The 25,824-nt window shown below is 45.4% G+C and overlaps 1 protein-coding gene across 1 annotated transcript; it reads left to right on the top strand.

The window, feature by feature from the left end:
• Nucleotides 1–15,692: 15,692 nt before the first annotated feature.
• Nucleotides 15,693–23,778, top strand: PRDX3 (peroxiredoxin 3). Its single transcript, XM_032423257.1, has 7 exons — nt 15,693–15,773; nt 17,314–17,449; nt 18,703–18,844; nt 19,403–19,538; nt 20,800–20,903; nt 22,423–22,588; nt 23,145–23,778. The coding sequence occupies exons 1-7, from the start codon at nt 15,738–15,740 to the stop codon at nt 23,196–23,198; spliced, it is 774 nt and encodes a 257-aa protein (XP_032279148.1). The 5' UTR covers nt 15,693–15,737; the 3' UTR covers nt 23,199–23,778.
• Nucleotides 23,779–25,824: the final 2,046 nt, after the last annotated feature.

The following is a 25,824-nucleotide window of genomic DNA, read 5'->3' as shown; positions in this document are numbered from 1 at the left end:
TTGAGACATCTAAACACCCACCCGTTGGGTTCTGATGCAAGTTCAGAAAAGAGGTTCTTGACAATATGCAAAAATCTGCTGATGGTCCCAGCCACACGTGGTCTCTGTGCTCCTGGCACTATAGCAGTTTAACGTGGTCTTTAGTGGGAAGGAAAGGCCCCCTTCTTGGCACCATGTTCAGTTAGGAATGTCTCCACAGTAGACCGACTTGTGCCCTGAATAGACACAAAGTTGTTGCCTCCATTGTATGTAGAAGAAACTGAGCCTCAGAGAATTAGGTCTGTTGCCCGAGGTCAACTGGTAAGTAAATGGTGACGCTAGTCATTTAGGTAAGTGTCTGCCTTCCCTACTTGAAGGCCTGAAACGTTGTCTATGTCATCTTTCAATTCCCTTCTCTATAGAACCTAGTACGTGCCTTATACATAGTGAGCATACGGCAAATACTGGTTGACATGGAGCAAATATGGCGTGACTCAGTCCCTCCTAGGCCCCTGGGGTACTAGTTACTCCATTCTAGTTACCTATCAAAATCCCCACGTCCCTGCAAGATCAGAGATTAAAAGGGAAAGGGAGGAGACTCACCTCCTTGTATCAGAGGTCAGCACCACAGAATGACACGGGCAGGCTCCGTTCCTGGATCTTCCAAGCTATCTGACTGTACCTCCATCCTCAAATCCAGCAGTCTTCTGCAATTAGCCCAGTAGTTAAACTGATCACACAAGTTTTTAGAAAACGAAGCAGACCAATTTTAATTCAGACTTTTCAGACTGAGTGAAACACAAGATATTCCCTCCAAAAATGGTGCACAGAAGGTTAGGCATTTGTTTGTTTGGTTGGTTGGTTCAGTGCTGAGCATTCAGATTTAGAGGGAGGAAAGATGTTTAAATTGTAAGGAAATTGCACAGCAAAAGTATAAAAATTAATTCAGAGTGGGAGGAAGAAAAACAGCCTTTTTCTAGTAATCTACTCAAGAGCCAATGATTTTCTGTTAATACAGGTAAGACAAGAATCCAAATCATCATAAAAAAAACAAACAACCCACTTCTGGTCTTTTTATGACTAGCATCTATCAGGCAAAGACATGACCAAAGCCAGGTTCATTTGTTTGAGCACAGAAGCCCACAGTGGAACTGTGGATACAATCATGACAGCAAAGGTACAATTGCTTCTTAAAGAGAAAGAAGGACGAGGGGGGCGCCTGGGTGGCTCAGTCGTTAAGCATCTGCCTTCGGCTCAGTCATGATCCCAGGGTCCTGGGATCAGCCCTGCATTGGGCTCCCTGCTCAGTGGGGAGTCTGCTTCTCCTTCACCTTCTCCCTCTGCCTGACACTCCACCTGCTTGTGCATGTGTGCTCTCTAATAAATAAATAAAATCTTAAAAAAAGAGAGAGAGAGAGAGAGAGAGAAGGAGGAGGTAAGATGAATTGAATGCAATGGTAGGAGCCTTTAAACCAGATGACTCATCGGTGAAAGGGGCTCCAGCAGTTTCGACCTTAATGCTGCAATAACATCAACTTTCTCTTGCTCCGGAGACTCTGGGCCTAATTATCTCCGAGACATTAGTATGAAGCTTTTACTGTCCTAAGAGAAGCCATTGCAGACATGTGAATATTTAATTGACCCCATAAAAGGAGGGCATACTCACTCCCTCCTTGAAGTCTCAGCTGGTCAGTTATATGCTAAATGGAATCTATCAAATATTCAGAGTTGATTTTCTTTTTTAGATGTAATGCTTTGCACAGATTGCTTTTTTGACAATTACATAAAATAGAATATAATACCTAATTTGGCCCAATTGATCCGGGGCAGCTTGATCCCCTCCTACAGAAGCAAAGTCATGGGTTATCGTGCCATAAAAAGGAGCTCAGGAAGGAGCTAGCAGGTTAGAGCACTCATTCCACGTAGCTGGTAGCTGTCATAGTCTCCTCCATCCATAGAGAGAGGATGCCATCTAGCCTGAACTCTGGAGAGCTGCAGCCTGCCCCCAAATGGCAAAAGTAACTCAGGTTCCACGATCTATGGCCCAAAATCTGTCCTTGAGTGTGCTGAGCCAGTTGGTATATAATGCAAACTGTTCCCATGTACTACAAAGGGAACAATTCCACTCATAAAGTGACTTTACTGGGTCACAGAATGTTACCATTACTCACATCTCAAGCTCTACAATCCTTGTGTGCTTCAGGATCCAACTAGGATTCCAAGGAATCCCCTCCTCTCCAGACTGAATCTGGCCTCTCTTTGTTTGTGGGGAGGTGGGGGGGGAAGTCCTTTTTGTTAAGGACTCAGGATATTCATTCCATTGAATGACTGGACCATAATTCATTTAACTTGTCGTCCACGGATGAATGTATTTATTATTACCAATCTTTTCCCATTAGAATGAAACAATGATTTTTTTTTTTTAAAGTCAATGAACATTTTCTTGTCATCTACCTTTTAAACTTACAAAGAAAGGAAATGCACGTTTTTTGGTGTTCAGTTCTATGAGTTTAGACAAATGCATATACTTGTATAACCACCAGCACACCAAGATGTAGCATCATTCCATCACCCCTGGTTTTGTTAACATTCCTTTTTTCCTTCCCTAAAAAAATCCCTGAGTTCCTGAAAACACTAAACAGAGTTAACACGTGGTCTGGCAGTCCCACTTCTATGTATATACCCGAAAGAAAACATGGCCACACAAAACCTGGTACACAGGGCACCTGGGTGGCTCAGTCGGTGAAGTGTCTGCCTTCGGCTCAGGTCATGATCCCAGGGTCATAAATTTTACGTGAATAAAAAAAAAATTTAATCCAAGTAATAGTTGAATACTTGGATCAGAGCAAGTGATGAATAATATTAATGTGCTGAACAACAAGGTACAAACTACCTGAAAAGTAGGTAGATATTATCAGTCCAATTTTAAGTACAAGGAAATTACAGGCCAGTGAAATAAAAGACCCCTAACTAGGAGCTTCGCTGCCCTGCTGACCTGGGGGGCGTTGCACCACAAGCTCCCCTCTCACCGTCCTCACACCCTCCTTCCTCTCTGAGATACATCAGTTTTCCCATTTGGGGGGGGGGGGCACCAAAGAAAGGGCAAAAATTGAACAGCATCTTTATTTTCAGCATGGTCTCCTGTCCCACCTCCACTCAACCTCTGGCTCCAGCATCTCAAACCCTTGGAGAAATGAAAAGCAGCTTCTCCTTGCACATGATCTGGGGCCCCTCACCCATGTAGCCTTAACGGAGCTGAGAGGTAGAGCCCATAAGGCGGCTTTGGACACGGTGAAGTTGAGTATATGCTCTGTGACCTGGCTACATGCTCTGTGACCTGGCACCACCTGCTCTGAAAAGTGGATGACTAAAAAAATCACAAACTATTTAAGCAAACAATAAGGACTTTTGTTGTTGTCGTTGGTATGGAAAGGATGAAGGAAAAATTCATCTGAGAAGGAAGAAGACTCTTTTATTTGGGGAAAACACTTTGAGGGGCTTTTAGTTGTGTGAAAATGAAGCCAACTTCCTACTCTGGAATGGAGACATTGGGAATAGTGAGGATTTAATTGTGCTGCTTAATTTTCTAAAAGAATGTCTTCATAGAGGGGCAGCTCATTGCTGGGGATCATTCTCTTTCTGGGGGAAGCCAAGAGTTGGGGAGGGGCGCAGGAGAGCTGGGCTGAGGGAAGAGATGCAAGATCATTGGTGCCTCATGTGGGAGCAGATCCCTGCAACATGAGGGAAGGAGGGATATAGCAAAGGAGAAAAATGGTCCCTAACAGGTTCCTATGGAGCTTGGAAGGTGATAGAATATATGAACAGGGTGGCTCACATCCTGCTTGATCTTTGCCTTTGTCTGCATTGTAATTCCCATCTGTTATCCCCATGCCTTCATTTTAAAACAATCATTCGTCTTAGCTGGCACTAGAGAACTGAAAGAAAGGCAAGTGACCACAATGAGACCCAGAGGTCTGTGCAAGAAGACCTGCAGCAGCCCAAAGAAGCTTCTGGAGCAAGGGCGAAAAGGGAGCTGAGAAGCCCAGAGCAGCTGTCTGCAGTGGGGTGGATGTCTGAGATGAAGAGCATGCCTGGGATCAACATGGACAAAATTTAAGATTCTTTGGGGCTATGCAGAGGCCCAGGAATGGAAACTGGTAAAACGCTGGCCCACTGGCTAATCTAGGCTAGTAAGGGCTCAGACTTTGGGGTGCCAGTGTGAATACCATTTTTGGTAGCCCAGCATGTCAGAGCAGAATCTAACAATCATGTACGGTGTCATCATTCAATCATGTGTTGCTTCCTTCCTCTGACATTTACTGAGTGACTAGGAAGCAGAAAGCCTAGTCAGGTACCATGGGAGACCACAAAGATGAGCGAGAAACGCAAACCCTGCCTTTAAATAGCTTCTAGGGGGCGCCTGGGTGGCTCAGTCATTAAGCGTCTGCCTTCGGCTCAGGTCATGATCTCAGGGTCCTGGGATCGAGCCCCACGTCGGGCTCCCTGCTCTGCAGGGAGCCTGCTTCTCCCTCTCCCCTCCCCTGCTTGTGTCTCTCTCTGTCAAAGAAATAAATCTTTAAATAAATAGCTTCTAGGCTCTTGGGACCAACCAGTCACACATACAAGAAACTAAATGGGGGACAGATCAATGTGAGAAGGAGAAACTGCTGAAAGAAGGATTTTTTTTTTTTTTAAAGATTTTATTTATTTATTTGACAGAAAGAGACACAGCAAGAGAGGGAACACAAGCAGGGGGAGTGACAGAGGGAGAAGCAGGCTTCCCGCGGAGCAGGGAGCCCGATGCAGGGCTCGATCCCAGGACCCTGGGATCATGACCTGAGCCGAAGGCAGACGCTTAACGACTGAGCCACCCAGGCGCCCTGAAAGAAGGATGTTTTAAAATTGTTTGGATCCAGGGGCGCCTGGGTGGCTCAGTCAGTGAAGCATCTGCCTTTAGCTCAGGTCATGGTCTCAGGGTCCTGGGATCAAGCCCTGAGTCAGGCTCTCTGCTCAGGGAGTAGTCTGCTTCTCCCTCTCCCTCTCCCTCTGTGCTTTCCCTCTCGCCCTCAAATAAATAAATAAAATCTTAAAAAAAAACACAAAAAACCCTGTTTGGATCCAGTGTTGGCAAAAATCTAGAAACCACCAGTTTCAGTCACTGTGGAGGGAGTATAAACTAGCACAGCCTTTCTGGAAGGCAATTTGGCAAAACATACCAAATAGTTTCACTTCTGGAAATATGCCCTAAAGATATGGATAAAAATGTGTAAATATTGGCTACAAGGATGTATAAAGATCATAATATGAGGAAAAATTTGAAACAACACAAACCTCCACCAATAGCAGATTGGTTAAGTACATTCTGGAACAACACTGCAGATGTGTTCCTGTCAACAATGCGGAATCCAGATCTAGTCATGAGGAAATACCAGACAAGCAAACTGAGGGACATCCAACCAAAGAGCCAGCCTGTGTTCTTCAACACTGTGGAGGTCAAGGAAGATAAAGAAAGACTGAGGAACTGTTCCAGATTAAAAGAAACTAAAAAGACCAGACAACCAAATGCGAAGTGTGGTTTTGGACTGGATCATGGAGGGGCGGGGAAGACTGTGTGGCTAGCTACAAAGGACATTGTTGGGACAACCGATGACATTTGAATATGGTCTGGGGATTAGGTAATAGTGTGTCCATGTTAACATCCCTGATTTTGATCGTTGTAACATGGTGATTATGTAAGAGAATGTCCTTGTTTTTAGCAAGTCCATTCTCAAGTAATGAGGGGCGCTAAAAAAATGAAGTCAACAGTCATTCAATCCGCAAACTAGCACCGCCACCAGAAATGATGAAGACACAATGCATGATTCAAATAGTAGCTCCAGGCAATGGCAGAAGGTTTGTGATAAAACACACAGGATTTATTGCCAAAAGAATTATGCTGATGATGGCTGCCAGAGGCATTTAGGGGAAAGAAGTATTAGCTGAGGAGGTCAGAAGTACCCATGTATGTGAGTTTTTAGCCACATTCTTCTAAATTGGTGAGGAGTCTGCCATGTGCCAGGCACTGTGCTAGGTGCTGAGGATAGAGTAATGAACAAGATGGAAGTGGCCTTCGCCCTACTGGGGCTTCTGCTCCAGAAGGGAGCAGGACAAACACCCAACAAACAAACAGATAAAGTAATGGTAAACGTAAGTTTCTGAACAAAGGATACAAACAAGGGCCAAGACAGAATAACACACACAAGGACGCCAGGGTGGCTCAGTCGGTTAAGCGGTTAAGCATCTGCCTTTGGCTCAGGTCATGATCCCAGGGTCCTGGGATCCAGTCCCCACATTGGGCTCTCTGCTCGGCATGGAGCCTGCTTCTCTCTCTCCCTCTGTCTGCTGCTCCCCCTGCTTGTGCTCACGCTCTCTCTCTCTCTGTCAAATGAATAAATAAAATCTTAAAAAAAAAAGAAGAAAGAATAACACACATAGTCTTTAAGGAAGTCCTCTTGGTGAGGATGACAGCTAAACTGTGACCTCAGTAAGGAAAAGGAGCTAGCCAGATGTGAGTGGCGCACATTCCCACCAAAGAGCACAGCCCGTGCCAGGGGGCAGGGTGGGTGTTGGGGGAAGGAGGAGTAGACCAATATGGCCGGAGCAGGAATGGGGTAGGAGGAGCCCAAAGTGAGCTCTCTGAAAGGAGGCAGGGGCTCAAACTGTGTAGGGCCCTTGTGCGAATTTGGGTTTTACTCTAATGCAGTGGAGAGCCATCGGGAAGTTCTAAGTAGGCAATGAAATGACCTGGTTGGTATTTGAAGGAGAGCCACTGTTGCTGCCAAATGGAGACTAAATGGGAAAGAGGCTGAGAGCAAAGGCAGAAAGATGGGTTAGGAGGCCTCGGGGAAGGGGCGAGGGTGGAGGAGGCAGGCAGGGCAGGCCTCATGACTAGACTTCTGCAGTGTCTCCAAACCCAGTTCCATTTAGCACTAGAGAGAGGAGCTGATGGCATTCATCCTTTACCTTTCAACCTGGTTCCCGTGACCAGCACTCCCGGCCTGGAGCGTATTCGGAATAAATGTTTCCACCTAAATCCTAGAACCAGCCTGGGGATAGCATTTTGTGTTACAATTTTTGTCATGCTGTGTCCTAGTTTGGATTCTCCTAGACCCTGAGATAAGCGTTCAAATGTGGGAGGTGCAGGAAGTGCGGGCGAGGGAGGAGGACGTAACTTCCGGGGGCAGCTAGAGCTAGAACTTAATCCTTCCAAATACACTCCAGGCCGGGAGTGCTGGTCACTCTGGGAAACACAGCTCAGCTCAGCCACCCAAGTGGCGGGGGAGCTGTGATAATCTCTACACCAAATCCCTTCCCCGGGGCATTTGCAAGGCTGCCGGGCAGGGGATTAATAACGCTCTCTCATTTCTGCCTTTCTGCAGGGATGGGCACACTGCCTCCCCCAGTTCTGAAGAGAGGCCTCAGCACAGAGATGCGAGTGTTGACAGTGGGAAACCTCTGGAGCCCAAGAAGTGGCAGGGTCTGAGGCATACCAGAGACCCGTAACAGAGCGGCCTGGACTCAGTGTTGTGTTTTCTTTCACTTTTGAAATCGAGCTCAGATGATGAAAGGGACTAAGCCTCTTGGACCACCAAGAGCCCCTGAGAAGCTGGGAGAGAATCCCAGGGAGAACAGATGGAGGCTTGGACAGAGGAGGCAGTCGTGGAGGCAGAGAGAAGTCAGTGTCTCCTTCGGGTGCTGGTTCGGGGGTGGGAAAGGCAGCAAGGAACAGATCTGAGGAGAGAAAACAAGAGTTTGGTTTCGTGTTTGTTAAGTGTGCAGGGTGGAAGGGACATCGAGGGCAGATGTTGGTCGGCAGGATGGGAGACGCCGCTCCAAAAAGGGGATATAGGCGGCCAGGGTTGGGGGGGAGCACAGAGGATGTTCAGGGCAGCAAGACTATTCCAGTAAAACTATTCATGGAAGTGTGTCCTTACATATTTGTCCAGACCCACGGAATATACAACATCATGAGTAAATGCTAACGTAAATGATGGCCTTGGGTGATAATGACGAATCAGTGTAGGTTCATGTGCTGTAACAAACATACCACCTGCCGCAGGCTGTCGATGGCAGGTAGGCCGTGTGGGTGTGGGGTCGGCGCACAGATGGCTACTCTCGGGAAATTCACGCAATTTTGCTGTGAACCTAAAACTGCTCTAAAAAATAAAATCTCTTTTTAAAAAGTTGGGGGGCGGGGAATAGGGGAAGGATAGGCAACAAAGACAAGGAGGGGAAAGGTGCAGAAGAAAGCAAAGATGTGCTAGGGAGAGGGCAGAGGAGGCAGGTGCCCAGGACAAGCGAACACTACCTAACCACAGGCCTCCTGCATGGCGGGCACTCTCTCTCTCTCTCTCTACAGCTTCACAAGAAGCCCGGGAGGCGGGTGTCCTTACATGGAGACCCTCAGACTCCGAAAGGTGCAATGATCCATGGGGGGTTTAAATTGAGGACAGCAGACTCCTTCCATCACTCTGCTGCCTGCATTAGAGAGACCATCCTAGAGCAGAAGGCAGTGCAGGGGGACGCTGGGGGATAAGGCTTAAAGGAGAAGCCTTTGCTAGGAGACATGGCTCTGCGTTGAGGTTTCATCCTCCCTGAACCCAAGAGAGAGTTGAATTTGGGGCTCCTCGTCAATGAGAAAAGAGGGGAAAAAAATGAATGCTTTTTGCCCTGGAAAGAGAAAGAGCTCAGCAAAACCCAGAGTCATGTTTGCCATCTCTAATTGTAGCCCCAACTACCAGAATGTAACTCGTGGTTCCAGGGAGGTATTTTCCTAATCACCAGAGAAAATAGCATTTATCTTTTCATTTGCCGTTCCCTCCAAGAGATCCAAAAATTCTTCTCTCAAACTCAAAAGGGAGAAATTCAGTTATCTTCTACTCTTTTGGTGATGTAGACGAGGTCAGTTTGTCTTCTTCCTTTAGCAGAACAGTTCGTGTCCTTGTTGTGACAGCTAGAGAAAGCCAAATAAAAAGATGTTTTTTCCAGAACGAGTGTGGAAAGAACGTTCTGGCCACCAAGCCGGCCACTGCTTATTCATTCACTTGACAAACTTTTTTGAGCAATTGCTATGAGCCAGGCACTCACCTAGCCATTAGGACCACAAAGATGAGTAAGACAGGAGCTCTATCCTCAAGATATGGTTAAGACCCAGACAAGGCAAAAAAGAATTCCAATATGATATGGCGAGAGCAAGAACAAGAAAGGCCTGTGCACAATGCTTTCTAGGCCCCTGGGAGATGGATGGGAGAGGTGGGCAGGGAAGGTGGGCAGGGAAGGTTGGCAGGACAGTGTTGATATTGGTGATTAAACACCAGTCACAGTTATGTTTTCATGGAATGAACGACTGGAGGACTCTGCTTACCTTTTCAGGGGAAGTCTCTGGCTGCAGCCTGGGATGAGCTGCAGGCCACTCACTTTGCAGTTCTGAACGGACCATTGGAAGGCTCTTGTATAAAATTCCTTCTGGGCCTCTGGGTCGGAGATTCTAAGGTATTTCATTCCCTTCAGGATAAAAGAAATCAGGCTTGAGACAGAGAGCAGCAGGCCAGGGGACCAGCATGTCCACTGGAAGGTTCTCGGTTCTAATGGTCCCCAGCCAATGAATCCCTATGTGACTTGGGGAAAGCTCATTAACCACAGGCAGCTGCCTCAGCTTCCTGTTTGGAAAAGAAGGGATAAGCAGTGGGACTTCCTCTCCTGTGGCCAAAAGACTCAAAAATCATGCTGTTGTGTTGGGCCTCTGCTCGGTGCGAAGGAAAGAGTAATGCTTTGTTGAGCATGCTTAAAATGCCAATGTGAAGAATGACTTTTGGAACGACTGAGATTTATGGAGATACAAATCACAAAATGTCTTAGCTTGATTTCCATTAAGGGAAAAGGCAGAAAGACACCTAGAAGGCAGTACATCCCAAAGATGAGAATTAAACCATATATCAAAAAGAAAACATAACAGGGGCGCCTGGGTGGCTCAGATGGTTAAGCGTCTGCCTTCGGCTCAGGTCATGATCCCAGGGTCCTGGGATCGAGCCCCACATCGGGCTCCTGGCTCAGCAGGGAGCCTGCTTCTCCCTCTCCCTCTGCCTCTCTCCCTGCTCATGCTCTCTCTCTCTCTCTCTCTCTCTCTGTATCTCTGTGTCTCAAATGAATAAATAAAATCTTAAAAAAAAAAAGAAAACATAACAAATTTACACACACACACACACACAATGTAGACACACAAGTCAATACCGCAGAAATTTATGCTTTCCATTAGACAAAGAGAACTTTTTAAAAAAAACTGTACCAAGCTATTGGATACCCAAGTAAGAAACTGACATCTCCATGAATCTTAGATATGGGCAAGATTTCTTTCTAATCATAGCTAAAACTCGTCTCCGGTAGATGGGGGTCTGATAAGTGTCTTACCATTATGGTCACCCTTACTCCTCAGAGTTAGCTTTAAAAGAAAAAAAAAAAAAAAAAAAAAAACTCAAGGTCCCTCGAGTAAGAGCACAGTCCAAGAGGGAGGACTCTGTTAGGCAGAGAAGATTGAGCGGCAGTGAACTGGTACGCTATTCAACTTCTACCGTCCTTGACTTCTTGTCCCTCTAGCATCCAGAAGAGCCTACTGTGAGATATTTGGAGATCAGAGCTTGTGCAAAAGCCTCATTCTTCATTCCTGAATGAAAGGAGGAAGAGGAACTTTATCACTTTGAGAAAAACAAAATGTATTCAAAGTCTGTGCCTGCTGTTGGAAAATGTAGCATATCTGTTTGTGGGTAAAATAGTAACCGGTATCTATTTAACCCTATTCTGAGCCAAGTACCCCCCTAAGCATGTTGCATGCATTGTTTCTCTCCACACAGCTAATGCTTTGAGGGAGATGTGATGATTATTCTCTTACAGATGCAGAAGTGGAGGTCTAGAAAAGTTAAGCAACCGATCTAGCCATGAGGGATGCTGGATGCCTAAGACATGAACCCTACCCTCTAAGACCATAAATGACAAAAGGAGAATGGGATCCCATGTCCTGGTGGCTCTAGAGCCTGTGCCATTAACCACGAGACCAGTGGTTTTTCAACTGGAGATGATTTTTTCCCCTGGGGGATATTTGGCAATGTCTGGAGACATTTTTGCTTGTCACATCTAAGTGGGTGCCTTTCTCTCACAAGCTCTGCAGGAAGACAGGAACAGACAAAACCTAGGAAAAAAGTATGAAAGTAGAGTAACAAGTCCCCACAGTGGTAAACATCAAGTGCACAGGCAGAATAACTAGAATTGCTCAGACAAAAGAGCAGAAAGGGGTGCCTGGGTGGCTCAGTCGGTTAAGTGACTTTGGCTCAGGTCATGATCTCAGGGTCCTGGGATCATGTCCCACATTGGGCTCCCTGCTCGGCGGGGAGTCTGCTTCTACCTCTCCCTCTGCCCCTGTCTCCACTCATGCTCTTTCTCTCTCTCTCAAATAAATAAATAAAATCTTAAAAAAAAAAAAAAGAGCAGAGGGGTGCCTGAGTGGCTCAGTCGTTAAGCATCTGCCTTCGGCTCAGGTCATGGTCCCAGGGTCCTGGGATAGAGCCCTGCATCAGGCTTCCCACTGAGTGGGAAGCCTGCTTCTCCCTCTCCCACTCCCCCTGCTTGTGTTCCCTCTCTCGCTGTGTCTCTGTCAAATAAATCAATAAAATCTTAAAAAAAAAAAAAAAAAAAACCAAAGGGACAAAGGTCACCAATTACTTCTATCTGCCATCTTTTCCTTCATCTTCCCCCATTCCTCCCTCAAGGACAGAATCCATCTATTCTGATAACACTTTTTTCCTCTATAAGACCCTTCTTGAGCTCTGTTTCTCTAAACTCTCATAGCACTTTGCCTGGACTCTTTCATTTTTTTTTTTTTTAAAGATTTTATTTTATTTATTTGACAGAGAGAGACACAGCGAGAACACAAGCAGAGGAAGTGGGAGAGGGAGAAGCAGGCTTCCCGCTGAGCAGGGAGCCGGATGCAGGGCTCGATCCCAGGACCCGGAGATCATGAAGTCGAAGGCAGACGCTTCACCGACTGAGCCACCCAGGCGCCCCAAGGACTCTTTCATTTAATAAAACAAACACTTACAGTATTCACTGTGTACCTGTTTACTGTGTTAAGTGCTTTAAAATTTAACTTGCTTATTCCTCCCAACAACCCTTGGGGGAGGTATTAATATCACTCCCATTTTTCAGGTAGAAGAACAGGCAGGGAGTAACTTGCCCAAGAGAGTTAAGTGCTAAATGCAGAGCTGGTGTTTGAATCCCAGCTGTCCGCTCTCAACCATAATGCCTCTTGTATGCTCATTAAAATGATGGATCTTGGATTTTGGTTTTTTACAATCTTTACTCAATGTTCCCTGGATACACATGGAGTTCCTTGGGAGCAGCGCCTGTATGATCCACTCAATATATGCTTATTAACTGATTAAAATATGTGATTAACTGATTAAAATCACATTGCTAATTGATGCAAATTCATCCAACACAGAAGGCTCTACCTGGGACCTAAATAGGAAAGAAAATGCATTATTCCCAAGGCTAAAATGAGCTTGTGGCAGGGAGGATGCAGAAACCACACTCTAAGCTGAATGGCAGCTGGAGGAGGATGGATGAAATGGAAGACAGAAAATAGTGTCAACTTTAAGCCTCAACAGGCCCCACCCAAAGAGATAGGACTAACTAAAGCTTCTAAATTGTAAAACTGAAACCAAGATGAATAAGCCAAATCATGAGGGAACTCCAGTCTGTTCTGTTGTTTTGTTTGCTTATGATTTACATCACAGTGAAGTTAATTATGAATCAAACTGCCTATGTGTGGAAACCAAACTACAGGTGCATAAAATAGGAGAGAGAGGTGCCCTCCAAAATGCTAGAGAAAAAGAGAGGTGGACAGCAAAGGGTTATGGGTGTAAGGAACATGGAAAGAGAAACCTCCCCCTTGCCTTTTCTCTGCCTCCAACCCCTCACCTCTTCCAGCTCACATACTGGCTGGTCAGGTGTGAGGATGTTCTGGCTTCTAGTTCCACCTCTGCTTCCAACCGGCTATGTGACTTTGGGTAGGTCTCTCCATCTCTAAAAGTGTCCATTTTCTTGTCTACAAAATCACTGGGCTAGACCATAGCATCTTTTTGTATTTGTTGTTAGTCCCTACTTCTTTTTTTAAATTGAGGTAACAATCATAAATCATAAAATTAACCATTTTAAAATGCACCATCCAGTGATACTGAGAACATTCACAATGTTGTACAATCACCACTTCTATGTAGTTCCAAAACATTTTTGTCACCCCCGAAAGAAAACCCTGTACCCATTAAGCAGTCAGTCCCCCTGCCTCCTCCTCACAGCACTTGGCAATCGCCAATTTGCTTTCTGTTTCTATGGCTTTACCTATCCTACATATTTCGTATGAAAGGAACCATATAACATTTGGCCTTTTGGGTCTGGTTTCTTTTACTCAGCATAATGCTGTTTTCAGTTCATCCATATTACGATATATATCAATCCTTCATTCCTTTTTATGGCTGAATAATATTCCATTTCAGACTACAGTATGATTTTGAGCTCCAACATTACAATCCCCTTTCCTTTTCAAACATCTGTTCACAAACACATTATGAGCACCAATTAAACACAAGGCAGGTACTAAGGGGAAATAATTGAGAAATTTGTAGCCACTTGCTATATATATATATACTTTTAATTGGATTATGACATTTAAAAGTGCCCAGTCATAAGTGTACAGTTTCATGAATGCTCACAAAGTAAATACAACTATTACCTTTAAGCTGGTCAACAGATAAAATATTATTTGCACCCCGTACTTGTCTTCTCATTACCCTCTTCCAATTCTCGTTTTCTCAAGGTCACCACCATCCTGACTTCAAACACTATACATTAGTTTTTCCTGTTTTTGAACTTCATATAAATGGAACCATACAGTGTCCACTTTTTCATGTCTGGCTTCTTTCACTCAGTATCATGTTTGTGAAACTCACGCACCTTGTTGCATGTCACTGCCGTGCATTCATTCTCATTGTTGTATAATGTTAATAATATCATAATTTATTCATTCTATGGTTGATGGGCATTTGTGTAGTTTTATCTCTGTGCCATTATAATAGTGTTGCTATGAACATTCTAGCCTATGTCTTTTGATAAACTGATGTACACACATCTTTTGGGCATATGCCTAGGATTGAAGTTATTTGAGTCATATATTCAGTTTTACTAAATACTGACATGGAATTTTCCAAAATGGTCAGACCATTTTAGATTCTCATCTCTTGCTTCCAAGGTAGTCCTTTCCAAAACATGGGGCTGGTACCCACTGCTGTACTAGTGGTACATAAAAGGATTTATGTGAGGAGCAAAATAAATAACATCAAGTCCCAAAATGAGAAAATTATTACCCTCTTAATGCTCTTTAAATCCTTCTGATTACATAAAGAGAACCCCATGTGATAGCAGGATGCTGCTAGCCACCTGTCTCCCTTTTTACAAAGTCTCAGATTTTCAGCAGGCAACTGTATCTAGTTGATAACATTTTGTTTTAATGTATTTATTTTTTTAATATTTTATTTATTTATTTGTCAGAGAGAGAGAGAGCGGGAGCACAAGCAGGGGGAATGGCAGGCAGAGGGAGAATAGGCTCCCCGCCGAGCAAGGAGCCGAGCTGGGGCTCAATCCCAGGGCCCCAGTCCCAGGGCCCGGGGATCACGACCTGAGTCAAAGGCACACGATTAACCAACTGAGCCATCCAGGAATCCCTAATGTATTTATTTTAATTATTTTATATTCATAGCAAGTTACAAGGTTTTACCATTGAAGTTATTTAACATTTTCTTTCAAATAAATTCATTTACGTTTTTCAAAAGTGAGTCAACTTAAAGAAAATAGTAAATAATATATACAGATTCAAGAAACTATGTTGGTAGTGGAATGACTGGTGCCTGGAAAATACCTACTTAGAGTCTGCATTTACCGTAAGGCCACCGTGTGATTTTTTTTTTTTTTTTCACCGTGTGATTTTTATCTGTGTTGGATGAGCTTGCTTCAAAATACCATGCTCACCACTGAGCACTTGGCTTTACTAATCAACAGAAAGCCGAATTTAAATTTGTCCCAATTCTCCCAATTTGGGGAAGAGAGGCCAAAATGGAAGTCCACACACCATCCCAAAGGTTTTCAGAACACCAAAAACTTGCCGTGTCTGACCCACTTGGCTTAATAATGGAAAAAAATGTCTTTAAAATTAATTCCATCTCCTGCAGAATCCAGAAGGCTCTACCTGAAGCCTAAACAGGAAGAAGAACCTTTTGCAGAACGAGTAGAACAGTCATCCACACAGGTTAACCATAAAAATCAGAAACTCCCCACCTGGATTAGTCCTTTTTAGGTTGGGGTGACGGTTAGAAACAAAGTGTTGTTTTCCTGAGCATTTCGTTACTTAGAAGCCACAGCAGGCATTTTCTTCTCGGAACTGGGGCTGAGGCACCCGACAGATAAGTCGACGCGAGGAAGGTCCCGGCAAAAAGTGGGGAAGCCCTCTTCCCCGCCCCCGCCCCCGCTCCGGCTCCGGCTCCGGCTCCGGCTCCGGCTCCGGCTCCGGCTCCGGCCCAGGCCCCGCCCCGCCGCCGAGGCCCCGCCCCGGGTCCGCCCCCGCACACCCCGCCTCCTCTTCTTCCCCGCCAGTCCCCCGAGTCCCGCGCGCACTGAAGATGGCGGCCGCAGTGGGACGATTTCTCCGGGCTTCGGTGAGTGGCTGCCGGCAGGGGACAGGAGCGGAGACCCAGTAGTGGTTCCGACGACGTGCTTCCCAGACAGGATCCTGCTCCCTGTGGTCTGGGGGGGCCTTTCGCCATTCTTGGAGGGCACCAGCGGGTAACGGACCTAGAGGCCTCGCTTCTAGGGAATGCGCCTGCGCAGAGCCGCCCCCTCCCATGTGTCCTGTCTTCCAATCCCTCCTCTCCCCGAGCGGGGGTCCTCAGTCGTCTCTCCACCTGAGCACCCGGTCCTGGAGGCAGGGTCCCTGGCTCCTGTTCCCTGTTCTGTAGCTACTCTGTGACCTTGGACACATGACTTCACCTTTCGAACCTCAGTTTACTGTCCTCGCCCAAAGATAGAAAGAATGATGCCTACAGTAAGGCTTTGCAGTAAGCATCCACTAAATGGTGGATGGAAAAAAGTGGTAAAGTACAAAGTGCTGAAGTGCAAAAGGCACTGCCCTCCTCCCATCCCCCAGGTCTGTACCCGCGCTTTCCTCCTGGCAAAGCCGAGCACCCTCTTGGTACCCTCTCTTCCCTTTCTGCTGTCGGGGTTGAACACAAGGCTCTTCTTCCTGAGTCATGCTAGACACTGTAGTTGAGCAAACAATCCCCTTGAGCCCTGTACGAATTTTCCCGGAGGGTGAACTTTGCTCTACTTGTTTGCTTGTCTGCGGGGCCTTGTCTTTTCTGGGAAAACCATACTTAGTGTGGGCGCCTGGGTGGCTCAGTTCTTAAGCGTCTGCCTTGGCCTCAGGTCATGATCCCAGGGTCCAGGGATCGAGTTCCACATCGGGTTTCCTGCCCGGCGGGAAACCTGTTTCTCCCTCTCCCACTCCCCCTGCTTGTGTTCCTGCTCTCGCTGTCTCTGTCTCTTTCAACTAAATAAATAAAATCTTAAAAAAAAAAACAAAAACAAACATACTTAGTGGATCATGCTGGTAAAAGGCGTAAATACACGGGGCCTGGCCAAGTCCCCTTGGTTTTTGAACCCTCTGTGTTCTTAAGAGCATGGAGTCTTTATGGCCTTATAATTCCCCTCTGCCTTGCAGGGTTTTAAAAAATTATTTATATATTTTTAAAATAAAAGTTATATATACTTAAGCTGTACAACATGATGATTTGATATACATAAGGAAATGATTACTGCAGTCAAACTAACATCTCTTCACATAATTACCTTTTTTGTGTGTGACCAGTGTTCCTGAAATCTACTCTCTTAGCAAATTCCCAGTGTTAAGTACAGTATAATTAAGTATAGTCATCGTACCCCTACATTAGATCCCTAGACTTATTTATCCTACATAACTGCAGCTCCGTACGCTTTGACCAACATCTCCCTGTTCCCCTCTTGCAGTCTTGAAGAAGAAGGAATGTTAAGAACATGGAGGTTCATTCTATACTCTTAGAGTTTGGGGTTTGGTATTTGGTTCACAGGAACAAGCAGAGAGGAGGCGACCAATGATCTAATGCCCTTTCAGCAAGGCCAGCCTGCAGGCTACTTCCTAATATAAAGTGTTTCTCTTTCCAGATTGCCCGACATGTGAGTGCTATTCCTTGGGGCATCTCTGTCTCTGCAGCCCTTAGACCTGCTGCTTCCCGAAGAACATGCCTGACAAATGTATTATGGTCTGGTTCTGGTCAAGCAAAATTGGCTTTTAGCACCAGTAAGTGTTATGCCTTGGTTTGACCCAGGTAATATGAATCATCATCTCAGGATGTGGGCTCTGAACCCAAGCTATCCATTAGACTCACTTGGGGAGCTTTTGAAAATACACCACTACCCCAGTCCCACCGCAGACAAATTAAATCAATATCTGAGGTGAGACCGGGACATCATTTTGTTTTGTGTTGTTTACATAACGATACTATTAGTTTTAGATGTACAACATAGTGATTCAAGATTTATATACATTAGGTGGTGACCACCACGGTAAATCTAGGTACCATCTGTCACCATACAAAGCTGTTACGGTATTATTAACTGTATTCACTATGCTGTACATTGCACTCCCATGTTTGTAACTAGAAGTTCATACCTTTTAATCCCCTTATCAGTGTATTTTAAAAGCTCACCAAATGATTCTAATGTCCAGTCAGGACTGAAAATTACTGAGGCAGACTGCCCTTGGGTCGCATTTCTGTGTTGGTCACCAAAACCAGCACATCTTCCATCTCCTGCTTGAAAATCTCCAGTGATCACTCTATCCCTTCTTTTAAGAACAGATTCTATGGGGGCGCCTGGGTGGCTCAGTCGGTTAAGCGTCTGCCTTCCGCTCAGGTCATGATCCCAGAGTCCTAGGATCCAGCCCCAAACTCCCCCCCCCCCTCCCCCCGGTGTCTGGCTCCTGCTTAGGGAGTCTGCTTCTGCCTCTTCCTCTGCCCCTCCCCCCACTCATGTTCTGTCTCTCTCTCTCAAATAAAATAAAATCTTTAAAAAAAGAAAAAGAAAACAGATTCTAGCCTGATGTTTAAGGGCCCTCAGAGTGTGGCCTTCAGCTGTTCCTGCTTTGTCTCTTATGCTTCCTTCCACACACACCTCTCTGTTGTATTCAAACTGCCACCGGCTGTTCCCCACACCTGCCCTGTTCCCTCTTCCCTGTCCTGCCTGGACATGGCAAAATCTGAGCCGTATTTAGAATCCATGCCTAGGCTCCTTTCCTCCTCAATTCTATCTTAATTTCGTCCCTACCATCTTCTGGCATCATCTTTTTAGTCTTTTCAGTCCCCATAGTACTTTGAATTGAATTTGGGTACCATCTAGAACTACGGAAGGGGGGTATTACCTAGACATAGGGTTGAACTGAACCTTTTAATTAATTTATACTACTAATTAATTACTATGAGAGATTTGAATGAAGTCAGATAGGTGTGTGATTTAGCAGGTGATGAACTACATGTGCGTGTGGGCTTCCTTCAGGTTCCTCATACCACGCTCCTGCCGTCACCCAGCACGCGCCCTATTTTAAGGGCACCGCCGTTGTCAACGGAGAGTTCAAAGACCTAAGCCTTGATGACTTTAAGGGGAGATATTTGGTGCTTTTCTTCTATCCTTTGGACTTGTAAGTGTAATTTCTGTGATGCTTTAATGTCATTTAAGGTCCTTGCTTCCACCCTGACATTTCCTATCTCTGGTTGCTCTTCTGGTCAAGGGAAGGGTTCTTTCGGATCCTTTTATCACTGGTGGCCTTGCTGAGGACAGCTTGCATCTGCAGCTAATCTGATAAATTTAGAGAAGGAGATGGCATTCTTTTTAGTGGGGTAGGGTTTTAACATGTCTCCGTTTTATGTGCTCCGGAGCTGTGGTTTCCATAAGCCAGTCTGTAAGGACGTTGTCACTGGCCTGGAGGAAAACAAGAAAAGTAAAGATAATAAAATGACTTTTCTCATAAAGCTACTTTATTTAATTGTTTCTTTAGTCTTAGAATATGCTTCTTTTCCCCTGCCCACCCCCATTTTTTGGTATGATTCTTAAATAAAGAGGTGAGTCTGGTGAGGATGGTTAACTGTTTTTGCCTTCTTCACCTTTAAGCAGTTGAACTAGTTTTTAGGCTACCTGTTTAAATTTTAAATCCTTGTTTTTAAATTCTCTGTTGGGAATTTCTGTCCTTTTTTTCTAGCACCTTTGTGTGTCCTACAGAAATTATTGCTTTTAGCGACAAAGCCAATGAATTTCACGACGTGAACTGTGAAGTTGTTGCTGTTTCAGTGGATTCTCACTTCACCCATCTCGCCTGGATCAACACACCAAGGAAGGTATAAACCTCAGTGGCCCTGCCTTTGCACTTAGGAGCCTAAAAACTGAAAAGATCCCATAAAAGACTGACCTAGAGGGGCGCCTGGGTGGCTCAGTCGTTGGGCGTCTGCCTTTGGCTCAGGTCATGATCCCAGGGTCCTGGGATCGAGCCCCGCATCGGGCTCCCTGCTTGGCGGGAGGCCTGCTTCTCCCTCTCCCACTCCCCCTGCTGGTTCCTGCTCTCGCTATGTGTCTCTCTGTCAAATAAATAAATAAAATATTAAAAAAAAAAAAAAAGACTAACCTAGAAATAGTAAAAGCATGACTAGTCTGAAATGGGCTATTTCTAGGTCCTAAGCTCCTGGCAAATTCTGTTAAACTCTGTCCTTATCTCCTTCGACATTGCCTGGATTTACTGCCCATTACACGTGTGTTTTCCAAGGTACAAACAGTAACGGAGAAGAGGCCCAGCAGGGCGGGGCTGGGGACAGTTGGGGTTCAATGCCTCCTCTCTCGTGGGTACTTTGTAGATCCCACATACCCTTCATGGCTTGTGGGACGGTGGTTAAGTTCTCTGATTTCACTCTTCAGCATGATCACTATTCCTGCTGAAAAACGATTGGGAAAATCAAAATTTCTAGCCATGTTGCTGGACTATCAAAACCAAATTATTCAGTCTTTATTACGCTTCCATTTTTATGCTACAGAAATTAATCTTCAAGTAAAGGAATACATGGAGAATTAGAAAAAGAAAGGTCTCCAGTATTAGCTGGGTTTATTTATTTATTTATTTAAAGAGATTTTATTTTCATTTATTTGACAGAGAGACAGCCAGAGAGGGAACACAAGCAGGGGGAGCAGGAGAGGGAGAAGCAGACTTCCCGCAGTGCGGGGAGCGTGGTGCAGGGCTCGATCCCAGGACCCCGGGATCATGACCTGAGCCGAAGGCAGACGCCCAACGACCGAGCCACCCAGGCGCCCCTTAGCTGCGTTTAAATCCTGCCTCTGTCCCTTTCTAGCCATGACCTGGAACAAGTAACTTAACTTTTGTGTGCCTCAGTTTCCTCATGTGTAAAAAGACAATGATAGTAGTATCTGCTCCAGGATAGTACTGGGAGGAAGTGAGTTAACAGGAAGAGCTAAGAGCAGTGCTCGGCCCCCTGTCAGTTCTCAGTTGCTGCCACCTGTCGCCATTCTTGTTAGCCTCAGACATCAGTTTACGTGGCTGAGAATGGGGAGGGCACACGGTGTAACAGCCAGTCATGTCCTCATTTTTGTTAGAATGGCGGCTTGGGCCACATGAACATCGCACTCCTGTCAGATTTGACTAAACAGATTTCCCGAGACTATGGCGTGCTGTTGGAAGGCCCCGGTGTTGCTCTAAGGTAAGATCATGTTTCTTACGAACTTAAACTTGTTTTTCATGTTTAGCATCATCCCACTTCTTAGAGGATTTATGGAGCCCTCGGTAAAGCATTTTGAAAACCAAAAAGCTTCCATTCACTTCAGCCTTGCGTGAGCACTGCTGAGTGCGTTCTGCGAGTGTTGGCCATCTCGGGAGGGCTGAGACGTGTCTGCCCCTGCAGCACACTGTGTCTCCTTCTGAGGACTAGTGTGTCTTGATGGTCACCCTGCTGCACTCGCCCTCACCACCTGGGAGCTGCTCTCGTGGGAGGCACACTCCTGACATGTCTGGAGAAGGGGAGACTAGCAGACTGTAGGAGTCAGTGAGCTGGGATGGGTGAGATCTTGTCCAAGCCCTGGAATCAGACCAGAGTTTGATTTTTTTTTTTTTTTTTTAAACTCACCTATTTATTTAACAGCTGTATGACTTTGGGCAAGTTATTGAACCTCTTTGAGTCCCAGTTTTCCCATAACTAAAATGAGAATGGACCTCCCAGGTTGGTTGTGAGGACTAAATAAGGTGAGGCAGCCGAAGTTTTTAGCACAGGTTCTGGTAGCGTCATGACTCCTGTCCCAGAATGTCATTTCTGTCCTCATTCATTCAGTGGCTAGATCTTTATTCCTTTGAGTCTGGTTTGGAAGATAAGGCTTGCTTTCCGGAGTCTGGGGGCCCTGCATCTGCACCGTGGACTCCAGCTTGGCTTCGCTCTTGGTCAAGGAGCTTACAGCAGGACCCCTTGAGCCTCAGAGCCTAGACCCCCAAGAGCCAGGCCCAGGAAGGAAGAAGCACCTTTTCACCTTGCCTTCTTCTTTTACTTGTTTTTTCCCTGCATGATTAACACTTGGAAGGCCACACCCTTTTAAGACAGACTGTTAAAACCTGTGGTTGACCCGTATCGGCATATGTCATGGTAACCCCAACACTTGCACAGAAGATGAGCACAGACCACAGGGCAGGTCATTTCATTTTGCTGCTGCCAAGTGATAAAGAGTAACAGTCTTGGTTTTTCCTTTAGATTTCTGCTCAGCCTAGACTTGAGGCCAGTAAATTCTTTCTGCAAAGATTTCCCCAGGGGATGTCCCCCCGCCCCCATTTACCCAAGAATTCACTCATTTCATCAGTATTTACTGAATATAGATAAGATACATCTCTGTCTCCTCTCATTCGCCTCTGGTTTCTTGCCAGGATTTGATACAACCGCCCAAAGAACACCTAAATCACTAATAAGTTAAAGAAGTCTGCTCTCTGTGACTTTTAGACTCTATAACTTCTCTCTGTGGGAAATACTGCCTGTTTTCCACATCGGCCTGGTCCGGTCACACCTGTGTGTGGCACAGCATCAGTGACATGATCAGCTTTGTGTGTAACGGTGAAAGCCCCACATTTAAGCATATGGGGGAGTTAATGCTTTATTGAGAATTAAAGACAGAAGCGGGTAGAAGTTAGACTTTGTCGTCGTGGTACGGCTGAGGTACTAATGGGGCTACATCCTGATGCAGAGGTCTCTTCATCATTGACCCCAATGGAGTCATCAAGCATTTGAGTGTCAACGATCTCCCCGTGGGCCGAAGTGTGGAGGAGACCCTCCGCTTGGTGAAGGCGTTCCAGTTTGTGGAAACCCATGGAGAAGTCTGCCCAGCAAACTGGACCCCAGATTCTCCTACAGTAGGTTTCTTTTCCAAAAGCAGTGAGACCCCAGCATAGGGTCCCAGGTCCTCGCCTCCAGGGCTCCTGGCCTAGAGTACCTACAAAAGGAGCCCACCCCTGGAGCCGGTGTGCAGATGGGTGAAGCTGCCGAGGGGCAGGGCTTGGGGCGGGGCCAGCGATCAGGCGGGGTGTTGATGTAACCTTCATCTGTGTATTTTAAAGGAAACAGACCACGCTTTAAAAAGTTAAAAAACTGGGGCACCTGGGTGCCTCAGTTGGTTAAGCGTCTGCCTTCGGCTCAGGTCATGATCCCGGGCTCCTGGGATCGAGCCCCGCATCGGGCTCCCTGCTCTGCGGGAAGCCTGCTTCTCCCTCTCCCACTCCCCCTGCTTGTGTTCCTGCTCTCCCTGTCTCTCTCTCTGTCACATAAATAAATAAAATCTTAAAAATAAAAAATAAAAAATAATTAAAATAAAAAGTTAAAAAACTTTGGGTTAAAAACAGAGCTTTCAACTCACTTTTGAGACTGTTATCTTGAAGTCAGCTGCCTAATTAAATGTTTTTGTATTTTCAGATCAAGCCACATCCAACTGCTTCCAAAGAATACTTTGAGAAGGTAAATCAGTAGATCATCCCATGTGTACCCACCTCTTCTCACATCAGGAAAGAGCTACAGTTGGAACTCACTTTGAGCATTTCAAAGATGATTATTTATAGAAGACAAAACACCAATTATGCTTGTATTCATAAATAATACTCTAAATGTTTTAGTGTCTTTGTAACAGTGGCTGAGGCTTTTAAATGTCCTCACACACTTAAAGCGTCCTTTATTGGTAACCTCTTGATGGCTAGCTAGTTTATAGAATGCTAATTTACCTGTTCCTTGGATTGCCTTCAATGGAAAGAGGAAACATTCTTTGTTGGCCTTACTTGAACCTTTATGTACACAGGAATAGTACAGCACTCACCGAAGCTTCTAATCAAGGGTCCTGAAAAGTTTCTTTTTGAATTTCTTTGTACAAAACAGAATTTTCTTTTAAGGTAACAAAGATCATACGTAGTTTTAAGGTGTTAACATCAGTGGTCTAATTTAACTCTTGCAATGGATGTATATGTACTTAAAACAAATGAGAATCATGTTTTTAAAAAAACACGGTGGCTGGGCGCCTGAGTGGCTCAGTCGTCAAGCATCTGCCTTTGGCTCAGGTCATGATCCTGGGGTCCTGAGATCGAGCCCCGCGTCGGGCTCCCTGCTCAGCGGGAAGCCTGCTTCTCCCTCTCCTACTCCCCCTGCTTGTGTTCCCTCTCTTGCTGTGTCTCTCTCTGTCAAATAAATAAATAATCTTAAAAAAAAAAAAAGGCACAGTGGCAGAGTGACTTAGGTGATCGTGCATGTTTCTTGTCCCTGAGATTAATATAGTTATTTTACTTATTTGTTAGCTGACATAGGGTCTACATACAATTCCAGATATTGATTGGGTATAATTATAAAGGATATTTATCGAGTCTAGGAATTGCATTTTGAAATCATTGTAATTATTTTCTTTTCTGAAATGCTCAATGTAAAGTACATAATAAACATATTTTAAAGTATCTGCATGTTTAATACCATTAATTGTTGGTTCAGCTTATATTATGGGGCTGTAGTTTTCCTTCTGATTATATCAACCAACATTTGTGGAGCATTTAACTCAGGGCCCACAAAAGTAAGTAAGATGCTGGCTCTACACCCCAAGAACTCAGGTTCAGGCAAGAGAGAGATGAAGCATGCATTTGTTATTGTGGTAAATCCTGAGTGCCTACCACATGTTAGGTGCTGTTTTGCAGGCACAAGGGTGAACCAAAAAAAGACAACCCCCTTCCTTCATGCAGTTACATTCTAGAGGGGGAAAGCCAATAAATAACAATAAAAATACATAGAATGTTTGGAAGGGAAATAAACTGGAGCAAGGGCTAGAGCAGAGAATTGAACAAGCTAAGGACTTTGGATTCTCTTCTAAGATGGAAAATGTAAGGAAGGTTTTGACAAGAGTCACATCAACTTGTTCTAGGAGGATCACTGTGGCTCCTTTGTTAAGACTAGACCATAAGGGTCCTGAGAAGAGAAGCTGAGCTGGATTTGTGACATACTTGAGGGTAGAGCCGACAGGATGATACCGGTGTGCTAAATATGACGGCACAATGGATGCATCCCTGGGGCATAAGGGGAACACTGAGGGGGGCACCTCACCCAGCTATGGGTGTGCGGAAGAACTTCCTGGAAAAGGAGATGAACTCTTGAGGCTATAGAAAAGTGAGCCAGGTGGACTGAGTAAAAGAAGTTGTCAAGTTACATTGGCCTGAAGAAAACATGAGCTGGTTTCATGTCCCTGGAGGGGAAGGCAAGGCAAGGGATGGAATAGGCCAGTGGGCTATTAAAGGCCCAAACAGCATTTCCAATGGACCCAGTGTCATATTAGGACTTTCACATGTTTTAACTCATTTGATTCTCAACAAAACCTTAAAATAGGTAATAATTATTGTCCTCATTTTACAAATGAGTAAATAGACCCACTTATATTGACTGGACCAGGACCATCCAACTAAGTAATCGGTGGTGCTGGGTCCTCAACCCAAGACTCATGAGGACCCCTGAACTCCTTAAACATCCAGGAAGGTACATTCAACAAACACCCATAACCCCCACCCACCATAGTGCAGGGCCAGCGGGCTAGGGGAGGCAGCCCCAGGAGGAAGGCAGGTGCATTTTTTTTCTACAACCAGCCCCTACTCGATCTGGTATTCAAAGGAACTGGATCTGCCCCAGTGCAGCACTGTGTGTGGTGACCCCATCACAGGCCAAGGCAGGGCCCCACACTTGGAAGGGACCCGGGCCTGGTTTAATTCTCTGATACTGACTTTTTTAAATTACCTTTTTTTTTTTTTTAAAGCTTTATTTATTTAGAGAGCACAATCGGGAGGGGCAGAGGGAAAGGGAGAGAATCTAAGCGGACCACACTGGGCGTTAGTCAGGGGCAGGGCTTGGTCGCTCCACCCTGAGATCAGGACCTGAGCGAAACCAAGAGTTGGAGGCTTAACCCACTGCACAACCCAGGGGCCCTTAAATTCTCAATCTTTTTTAAATAAGGGGCACCACATTTTCAAATTTCACCTGAAAATTAAGTAGCCAGCCCTGACTATCCCCAGTGCCCTCTACACTGGACTTAAAGGGCAATTGAAGATTCTCCACCATAATGTCCAAGAGGTTGGTGCAC

Source organism: Phoca vitulina, unplaced genomic scaffold (assembly GCF_004348235.1).
Source record: "Phoca vitulina isolate PV1807 unplaced genomic scaffold, GSC_HSeal_1.0 scaffold28, whole genome shotgun sequence".
NCBI classification, from domain to species: Eukaryota; Metazoa; Chordata; class Mammalia; order Carnivora; family Phocidae; genus Phoca; species Phoca vitulina.
This window is presented reverse-complemented; position numbering and strand designations above follow the sequence as displayed.

Excerpts from the sequence above, each read along its gene's own strand:
- PRDX3 (XM_032423257.1), top strand. The coding sequence starts at position 15,738 with ATGGCGGCCGCAGTGGGACGATTTCTCCGGGCTTCG. Across the intron at positions 17,450-18,702 it reads AAAATTGGCTTTTAGCACCA|GTTCCTCATACCACGCTCCT; the intron begins GTAAGTGTTATG and ends GGCTTCCTTCAG. Across the intron at positions 22,589-23,144 it reads GGACCCCAGATTCTCCTACA|ATCAAGCCACATCCAACTGC; the intron begins GTAGGTTTCTTT and ends TTGTATTTTCAG.